General features: G+C 44.1%; 1 protein-coding gene and 1 pseudogene across 2 annotated transcripts; both read right to left on the bottom strand.

Annotated features, from left to right (window-relative positions):
• Window positions 1-229: 229 nt before the first annotated feature.
• LOC125528262 (uncharacterized) lies at window positions 230-9161 on the bottom strand (annotated as a pseudogene). The gene is made up of 10 exons (XR_015608256.1): window positions 7991-9161; window positions 7452-7527; window positions 7074-7133; window positions 6764-6979; window positions 6239-6685; window positions 6097-6159; window positions 5808-6002; window positions 4805-5710; window positions 1148-1289; window positions 230-550 (listed from the first exon to the last, which is right to left on the bottom strand). The product of XR_015608256.1 is annotated as an uncharacterized LOC125528262 (transcript).
• On the bottom strand, window positions 2973-4382 carry LOC147965300 (uncharacterized). Its single transcript, XM_087530400.1, has 2 exons — window positions 3849-4382; window positions 2973-3761 (listed from the first exon to the last, which is right to left on the bottom strand). Exons 1-2 carry the CDS (start codon window positions 4380-4382, stop codon window positions 2973-2975), a joined length of 1323 nt encoding a protein of 440 aa, XP_087386526.1.
• Window positions 9162-10367: the final 1206 nt, after the last annotated feature.

Here is a 10367-nt window from a genome sequence, read left to right as displayed (position 1 = left end):
GTTCTCAGTCATGTACGCAAGATAGAAATAAAGCATGAATAAACAAACTTCGGCTAAAACATTACAACTACAAGGACACACATCATGACAATTTTTCCAAATACAATGTGCCATAATGTCTTATTTTGTTTATTTGCCACTATTTCTTCATTCTTAAAACCAATCATCTCATGAATCATACAGGCCTCGACACAAGAACCGTATCATCAAAAAGTCGCATCATGGAAAATCAACAAAGAGCATAATCAATTGTTATTAAGCTTAGAGATGTATGTACAAGAATATGACAGAAGTAGCACTATCTCTCCCTGCCACAAAGTAGAGTATCTTCCATCTAAAAAACATAAGCGCCACATAGCTTATATGTGCAACAAGTATCTCCCCTCACTGTAAAAAAACAGAGTATTTAACTTTGCTACAAAGCAGCTCGTGAAGCACAGAAAATTAGTCTAACTTTCAGCCTCTGCTTCGCCTTCTCAGTGCACCGCACACCTCCAGTCCACTGACCTCTACCAATGCGGCTCTCGTCTATTTTAGTCTCCAGCAAGCACTGTTTAATAGCAAAATTATCAATGACCATGTTTTACAGTATGAAACATAGACACATATATATTGGTAATACACAACAAAGTATATACACGTTTTTCCCATTTATCAGATAGGTGCCTTGTATTATGTTACATCTTACAAACAAATGCTCAATGTATAGGAAGCCACTGGAGGCGACGCCCCTAGAAGGCATTCATTGTTCTAATCATTAGATTATTTCTTAAATAAACAAACTTTCATCCTCTTCTACATTATATAAAGCAAGATTTGACTGTAACAAGATGAATAGACAAAGCTACCTACTGCCTGCTACTTGAGCAAAACATAAAAAATATCTTCCAGCCAGGAACTCTGTTTAGTAAGATCAGGATCTTCTAGCTATTTTTTAACATAATATTTCAGTCATCTTAAATTTGTTTCTCATACTGATGCTGATGCTTATTATAACTACTTTCCTTGGTGAGAAACACATTTTTTTAAATACCATCTGGCATAGAAGATCAAGCATATCACTCTAGGTTAGTTCTGTATGATGCAAGGTGTTGTAATGTTTACACTACATACACATGTAAAGGAAGAAATAATTTGTAGTGCTTACCTCATAGCGAGAAGGTACATTTGTTGTGCACATGTAAATGTCTGACGTGAGGAAGCTGACATTTACAAAATAAAAAATATCATGAACACTAAAGCAAGTATCCAAGTTGCCATTTTGAAAGTCCACTGCCCAAACTTCAGACCTGTAGATGGAAAACAATTTTAGATGACTGGCCCTGGTTATAAATATTGAAATTTTAACAGACACCAAATTGTACTTGAGTGATTGATACCTTGGACTACACATTGAGAACTTCTTTGTAGACTATGTTCTTTGTAAATTTTGCAATGGAGTTGGACCGGCCTTCCTCTTCCTTACCCGGGATAGTAAGAATCTTCAGATTACTTCTAGACGTAGCTCTAGAAAGAGCAACATAGAGTTGGCCATGTGAAAATACAGGTTCAGGGAGGTATACACCAACATTTGGTATAGTTTGTCCTTGTGCCTTGTTAATGGTCATAGCAAAGCTAAGTCTAACAGGGAATTGCTTCCTCTTGAACCTAAATGGAAACATCTCGTCGTCTGACGGGCAGAGAGGAATTCGAGGAAGGAACACCCTCTTACCAGCATGCTGGCCCAGCACAATCTCAGCATCAATTGCATTCCTCATGAACCCCCGGACAACCAACCTAGTCCCATTGCACAACCCATTCGCTGGGTCAATGTTCCGTAACAATATAATAGGGCAATTAATCTTCAACTTTAGGATGTGGGGAGGTAGCCCGTTAGGTGTTAATGAATTTAAGAATTCTGCAGGATAGTAGTTGCGTGGATCATCCTCAGCCCGATCAAAACTGTGGTATACCATCTCCTCCCCAGGAAATCTCTCAATCATCCTCATGTTGATCTTGTCAATGTACTCATTCCGTGTTGACAAAATTGCTCGAGATGTTATGTAGTTTGGATCTGAGATGTTTTCATCTTGCAGCATCGGGAACACATTTTCAATAAGCTTGTCAATATCAGAGGCGTCATCACCGGTGTTTGGTATGCAAATCTCATCTGGAAGTCGTATGTAACCATCATCCACCGTATCTTCGGTGCCATTCCCAACACGCAGAAGATAATCAGCAAACCATGGATCAACCTGAGCCCTCATATTACGGACCAGTCTTAGTTGTCTCATACTATTCCAAAGATAAGACTTACGTAGGGTCGCATCAGTTATCTGTGACCTTGTTCCCTTACGAACAACAGGAAGCACTTGTCTAAAGTCTCCCCCAAACACAACCGTCTTTCCACCAAACGGCAGGTCAGGTTGACCCATGATGTCCCTCATGCTATTGTCCAGGGCCTCGACTGCCTGGCGCTTTGTCATGGAGGCCTCATCCCAAATTATGAGGGACGCCCTCATAAGAAGCTTAGCTATCCCACTTTGCTTGGCGAAACTACAAACCCCACCGTCTTCAATGTTTAGTGGTATTTTAAACCTCGAGTGTGCAGTCCTCCCTCCAGCCAAGATGGATGCAGCAACACCTGACGTCGCTGTTGCAACAGCTATCTGACCCTCACCACGTACTTTTGCAAGTAGAGCTTTGTACAGATATGTTTTTCCTGTGCCTCCTGGTCCATCGACAAAGAACACACCTCCCTGGCCACTATTAATTGTCGCAAGTATCTCATCATATGCATATCTCTGTTCTGGGTTTAGAAAAGATGACAAGCCAATGTGTTCTGGGTCCACCTCGATCGTGGACTCCTCTATGATCTCCCTAGCCTCATTATCTGGGGCATCATATGAGTCGTCAATTTCTGGAAGAGGGAATGACGATATGTCCTTCCCCATCGATTGTAGCATGGTTTTTATATCTAACAGAGCCATCTGCTAAACTTCATGGGGGGACATGTGGGTTAGTCGATAGTCTTCTGTCATAGCTTCCAAGTGCCGGTCCAATAGGCCACGCACATCGCTGGGCTCACAAAAGACCAATATAGTAGCAAATAGCCTCCGAAGGGAAGATGGCATCTGAAAAACCTCAGCCTCATTAAGACACTCGTCGATACTATTGTCAGACTCGATAAGGCCCCTATTTTCAGCAGCTTCACGGAATGTTGGGAAAACAATACCATCCACTGTCCTTAGGTCTTGGAAGGATGTAGCACCCGTGACATGATTTAGAAGCACTCTAAGATAATACCTCTCCCCTTCAGCTGGATGTGCAGACACAATTCTCCCAATCTGCGTGTGTTTAGCCCTCCTTTTCCAATACTTGCTACCTGACACCCAAACAAAAGACGCAGGGAAATCCTTATATAAGATTCCTCGAGCCAACTCATATTTCTTGTTTGCCTCAAAATACTCGGTTAACATGGTCTTGGAAGCTCCTTCTTGAGAGAGGACATCATTTAGATTTGCGCCCGTTGGAAACGACACCATGTGCATATTAGGGAGGTGGAGTTGTAGTTGTTTAACAGATGGAAATATCTCACTAAGGTCAAAACCATAGATCCTCCATAATGCTTCTGGTGGAGTAACCCACCTGGAATCTCTGTATTGCTTTATTTCATCAATGCTCCCATCATTATCCACCTCGTCGATAGAAACAGATGCTCGATCATGCCCCTTGTATATGTACTTAAAGAGGTACTTTACAGCTTTTATGCTTGAGCAAACCTCGACATTGATGTGGCAATTATACCTTCTTAGTAGGTAAGGATTGTATGGAACAACCCACCTATTGTCTAATTCTTCACCTCATACCTTTGCACGACGTCCATCATCTCTCCTCCTGTATATGGGATATGAGTCCTTTCCCTGAAGAGTTGACGCATTAAATGGCCGTGGATAGTAGTTCTTGCAACTGCCATTTTGCATGCACACATTTTTGGGGTTTAGGACTCCACAAGGGCCATGCATCATATGCTTGACGACCATCTTGTACAACTCAGTGTACTTGAATTTGTCTGGCAATTCAGCAGATATGATACAATCATATTGCTCTGGGCATGTTAGCTTGTACCTTCCCTCCATGATTAGGAGGAAATGAGCATGTGGTAGACCCCTTTTCTGGAACTCGACAACATATGCATATGCTGCTACCTTGCCGAGCATGTGCTTTTTGAAAAGTTGTATCTTGAGGTCTTCCAACTTTGCTCTAAATACTCGTACAACAAGATCAGGGCGATCCTGTGGGGTTTGTCCAGGCTCCAAGGCACCAATTATCTCATCCCAATTCGGGTTGCAAGTCATGGTTAAAAAGATATCTGGTTTCCCATACTTCTGCACCAAGGCCATGGCATCAAGGTATCTTCGTCTCCTATCTCTTCTTCCCCCAATAAATGATGTAGGAAGTACAATCCATTTGCCCACAGCATCCGCACGGTTTTCCCCAGCTTGAAGGCTATCAACAACACCTTGGTATAGATCAGAGCGTATTTGTTTCTGGTGATTTCTTATATAGTCTAACCTAGAGGTTTCAACCTTGATGTACATGTCGACCACATATTGTTGGAACAGTCGTTTACCGTATAGCATGGTGTTAAATACACCACGACGTATTTGAAACTTGTAACAATAGTAGTCTCTGACCGAGACACATAATCGACTACTTGTACATGTACCTACGGAAATGGGAGGTAATAGAAAGAACTGATTGAGAAAATAAGTACAATGGGGATAATAAAAAAATGAATAAATGCTAATTTCATTATATGTACCTGGTTTCTTTCGACCACTGCGGCGGGATTGAAGTATCTCATTCAAGCTGACACCGTTCTTTGGGATCTCAGGATGCCAACCAATCTCCCCTCTTGGGAAGAACAAAGGGTAAGACAATGGATCATAGCATCCATAATATGGTTAGATGCTATATCTCTTGTTGTCATTACCAAACAGGACAATGCTACGGTCAAAATGCTTACATAGTTCATTACCCTCAACCCAAATAGCTGCAACCTCTGATGATATAGGCAAGTTATATCTCCGTTGGTCCAACCTCATGTCGGTGTTCAGTTCAATACGATAATCCTCAAGGTCATCGACTCCACCTAGATTCCTGAATGTTTCAGAATAAGGATTATCCTTAAGGATGTTGACAAGCCTTCGAATGACATCTCGGTCTAGGTTCGGGGAGCGCCGAAACCTATGTTGTAGACTCGGGTCATCATCGTAGAAGTATAACTCTAGATGCTTAGGTCCATCTTGTGTTGGACCAAATGAGAAGATGTTGTGGTAAATCTGACCATGGGCTCGGAATGTATAGACTCCTGACCTCATGTTTGTGTATCTATTGTCAAGACTGACTCCAAGAGTGGTGAATGAAAAGTGGCCATTGAAGTAGCGAATGTTATCCCTAAAATGTACAGCATCACTATCTGAACTTGTGTACAACATCTGAAGTTCCAAGGGTGGTTCTGACTGTGCTAACTTGATTTTTCCAGACTGGCAACAAAATCCATTTGTCTCATACTGGAACCTCTTTGCACCGCAATGCTTGCAATCAGGCTTTGGCACCAGCGTGTGAGTACTTTTTGGTATATTCTGGTAAACACAGTCATATGGGTCAGGAACAATGTTGTCTGTTGTAAAAGCATCTACCATGTCATCGCAATCTTAAGTGTTCCCTGTACACACATGAGATGAATTGTGTTATATATAGGTATTGCATTTTCTGTGCTATACATATGTAGGGAAATAAGACATCCATGGAATTTTTAATACCTCTCCCAGCAAATGCGAAGTACTCATCATCTTCTTCTTCGGTCATATGAGAAAAATCATCATCCACATTAAAGCTTTCCGTTGGGGAACCTGGGCATATGGAGTCATCAGGGGCCAATGATGAACTGTCCAATGATGTAGATGTTGGACATTGCACCGATGTGAGTTCCTTGCACTGGACAGTATTAGCGTCACCTAAATGTAATTTGAGGAATGAAGTTACTACATAGTTTGAGTAGTGTGTGTTATAGTAGTAGAGAAAAGGAAGGCATCAGCACCACAATCATACCTTTGCTAGTGAAAACTATGTGATCATCTTCCATTCCTTCAGGTATGCTTTCTAGATTACCTACTATTTCAATGACTGTGTAAAAATGCATGCTCAACTTTGACAAAATTGGCAAATAAAGGAATGTGTATGTGAGAATTACCTTGAATTGTAGAAAAAGTTTGAGTCAGTGTGCTTGGGTAACTAAAGGCATAAGAGCTTGATGATGCATGTCCCAGCAAGGAACCTGTAGGGCAATTTGATACAATGGAATCCATGCATGGGGTATCTCGTCTAGATGCATAACTTGCACTACGTTGAGCTAGAAGTGCCCGCCGCTCTTCCGGTGGCAGGCTTTGCCGACGCGCTCGTTGGCGTGCATTTCTTTCTTGCCTCTCCTCTAGTGTCAAACTTTGCCTACGTGCTCGCTGGCTTGCATTTCTCTCTTCAAGTGTCATACGTTGTCGTTTCTCTCTTCTTCGTGCATTAATCTCTTCCTTCTCCTTAGGTGTCAAATTTTGCCGACGTGCTCTAACACGTTCTCGCCTTGCTTGGATTTGCTCTGGTGTACGGCTAGCATATCTTATTGCTTCACGTGCATGCTTTCGCCCTACAGAATTTACACGAGAAATTAATTAAGTGGGTAAATGGAATTATATAAGCAAACACTTCCGCCCTATAGATTTACCTTTTGAGCTTTCTCCTCGCTCCAATCCGTCGATTGATGTGAGCATACCAGTATAAGTAGGAAAAATCACCGTCGCTGATTGGTTTGTCACTTCATCATCTGAAGATGAGTAACTTAAATTTGTCGCATCCGTTGGTTCACGTATAAATAAACCTGTTCGAGCACATGGCATGCCATTGGAGCAAGTTCTGTTGGGCTTGCTACTGCTGTCGACCACTGTGTTATTACAAGTTGGACGGTAAATGGTTAGGTATAAATAAGAAATATACAAGCAGATTGTTTTGCCAAACAGTAAGGTACAGGAACCAACCTTTTTGTTTTCCTTTAGCACTTTGTTGGCACGAGAGCTGTAACATTTGGGGTGTAATAGCTGCTAGTTTCCCCAAAAAAACAGAAGTGGAGGTTAGAAAAAATTGAATCGAAAGCTAGTAGGAACACTATATGCAATCTAATAAGACAACTATTCTTTGCCAGAAGTCAAAAGAAACATTCCTTAACCGAAGGGCAGTTCATCATCATTAGATACGAAATTGTACACTGGATGAATTTGATAATCATTAGGTAAGCAACATGAATAAAAACAAATGTTATGCACAGGTGTGGCAGCCAAAAAGTACAAGCCAAAGCATAATAGAATACAACAGTAAACCAATGAATTCCAGTGATCAAGTATGAATTTGGTCCTGACCTTTTAATTTTCAGCTTCACACCCAAATCCAAGTGTTTCTCCAGGAACTTCTAGGCTTATCAAATTTCTTCTGGACCTGCCATGTAAATAATCATTTTTTTCAAAAATTTCAGTGATTTAGTTGGTGAAAACCAAACCCAAGGACAGTTGGAGCTGAAGTGAGTATCTCTATGCATACATATGACTGACTAAGTCATGTGATTTTATATGAAGGGAAATATAACAAACCTAGCAACATCAGTTTCTCTCTGACCAACTCATATAAAATAAGCTGATCCACCTAGAACTAAGATGCAGATCTTTTAATTCTTTTAATAGGAAACATACCAACTTGGAGGTCAAAGCCCCAACGATCAGTATGCATAAAAACTTAAAATAACACATAAAAAACATGTTATACAACCATACAGTGATCTGCAAATTCTTGTTTTGATGTTAACTTCACAAATAAAAGAGGCATCATCATCTAATAGTAGTATGTGCAGATACTCATCTATTGCAATCATTACTAAATCTTGGTATTGCATAACACAACATACCTTGGTCCTTGGCGAAGCAAATTAGAAGGCGATGGGCAGTAAATCGACCTCCTCACAATCTGTCGATTTGAAGATATGAGAGCTTGACCACCGTGTTGCTTCTTGGGATGTAGTTCGAGCAGTGTGAGTCTCATCTGCCTGCTCACTTGTATTTATATTGGGCTGAAAGGGTGGTTTCTAGACAGTTCGACCAGGCGCGCGCATTTGGGTGACAAAAATTTGAATTTGGGAGGCGGCAGGGTGGGAACGATGAGGTCTGGGAAAGAGAGGCGGTAGCCGACCATAGCACCAGAACAGGCAGTGGAGTGCGTCGGCGGGGAGGAGAAGTAGCATTAGGTGGCGGTGCCGCCGCCGCCGAGGATCAGCAGCCTGTAGCCGGCGACGTATTTGTGGAGGTCAGAGTTAGAGAAGGGGGAGAGCGGAGAAGACGACGATGAGGAGAGGGGGCGGGGGGTGGGCGAGCGGGCTTCTGCAGTAGGGGGGAGGAGCCAGAAGAAGCCTCGGGGCACGGACGGCGCCGCCGGCGTACTTGCGGAGTTCAGCATCGGGGAGGAGGCGGAGGGGATGGGGAAGAGGAGGAAGAGGTGGTGGTGATGCTGGGTGGGGGCCCTGAGCTGGCAATGGAGTCAGATGCGCCGGCGAAGGGACGGCGCCGCCGGCGTGCCTGCCGAGGCCGGCGTGGGAGGATACGGAGGAGGGGGCGGAGGCGATGGCAAGGAGGAAGGGGAAGTGGTGGTGCTGCTGTGCGGCGGCACTTCTCTGGAAGAGAAGGAGGCGGGAGAGGCGCCTGCGGAGGGACGGCGCCGCCGGTGTGCCTGCAGATGTCGGCAACGGAGGAGATGGAGAAGGGGGGCGGGGGGGGAGGGGTTGTGGTGGCCGGTGGAGTTGAGGGAGGCATGAGAGGCTCCGAGGCGGACGGCACCACCGGCGGCCACCACGCCATATCGGCTCCGACGCTGCCGGTGCTACTGGTTGGATGAGGTTGGGGGAGAGCGCCAGGGGGATAGGCTTGAAGAGAGAGACAAGGGCATATTTGCAAATATGTAACAGAATAGTGGGTGTCTTTGTAAAATTGCCATGGGTTGCTTCCTGGACGTTGGATATGAATCGAACGATTGTGAATCAAAGTTGGCAGGCACACCATCATCACCAATTGTGGTTTTTATATGAGTAAAGATGAGCTAGTCAAGTAGAGGCATACTAGTGACACTTTGTTTGTCTATGTATTCACACATGTATTATGTTTCCGGTTAATACAATTCTAGCATGAATAATAAACATTTATCATGATATAAGGAAATAAATAATAACTTTATTATTGCCTCTAGGGCATCTTTCCTTCACATCGTCATCCTACCTGGCACCACATCCGCCATGACTGCAAGCGCGAACGCTCTGCGGGAGAGCTTGTCTTCGGGGATGGAGCTCGAGGTCGCCGCCCTTGCTCAAGTCGCCGCACAAGCGGTGGCCACGCTGGCGGCCGACGACGGGAGCACCGTCAGCCATGCGTCCTACTTGCTGTCGTCCAACGTCCGGCACCGCCGAGGTCGGGGACTCCTCCGAGGATGAGTAGGGCATGGGAGGCGGCAGGGCATGGTGTGCCAACTGGCTGGTCCGTCTCCTGTGTTCTACTTTTCCTCACCGAAGACCGCACCTTCACTTCACGGGTCTTGAACCCCGCCCCCGTACATGGAGATCGTAGATGGAGGACGCCGGTCGCCGCCGTAGAATAGGTTTAGGGTCGGGTTTCTTTTATTTTTCTGTCCTATAAAAGTTCGAAATGTAATGAAAATCTGCCGTGTTTGAATTAATCTCGACCGGTGTATATGAACTTTCACAATAATATAGTATATTGTAGGAGTACTAGCAAGATGCCCGTGCGTTGCACGGAAGATCAAGATCTTGTGGGAGAAAAGGATGAATGAGGGAAGGCCTTATCTTCAAATGCACATTCACGCATTTCACATCTTTCTACATCTACGGGAACCTATGAAAGGGTTAACGTAAATTGCCTCTCTCTCTCCTCCCCTAATTTTCATGGTGGTGGGCCCCTCCCTCCCCCAAATCTACAATCAACAGCTCACACGTTTCACATTATGTTAATTACGTAACTGGTACTACGTAGGTGTAGCATTACTCGTCCTAAAAAACCCAAGTAAGCCAACCTCCCAGCATATCGTGCGGGAAAAGACCCGGTCGCGCCATTTTAGTCGGGATTACCAGATTACTAGTAGTAGTATCGATGGATCGCGCGAAGCAACAAGTTTTTTTGAGGGGGCGAATCACCTAGTTTAAAAGGAAAAAAGGCGGTACACTCACAGCACCCCTGTCGCGGTCGCATTGCACCCCACACACGTTCGGTCCTGCACACAGCTCA

The sequence above is a fragment of the Triticum urartu genome, chromosome 6A (genome assembly GCF_056163025.1).
Source record: "Triticum urartu cultivar PI428250 chromosome 6A, HENAU_Tu73, whole genome shotgun sequence".
NCBI classification, from domain to species: domain Eukaryota; kingdom Viridiplantae; phylum Streptophyta; class Magnoliopsida; order Poales; family Poaceae; genus Triticum; species Triticum urartu.
Note: the sequence above shows the minus strand (reverse complement) of the source record. Positions and strands in the feature narration are given on the sequence as shown.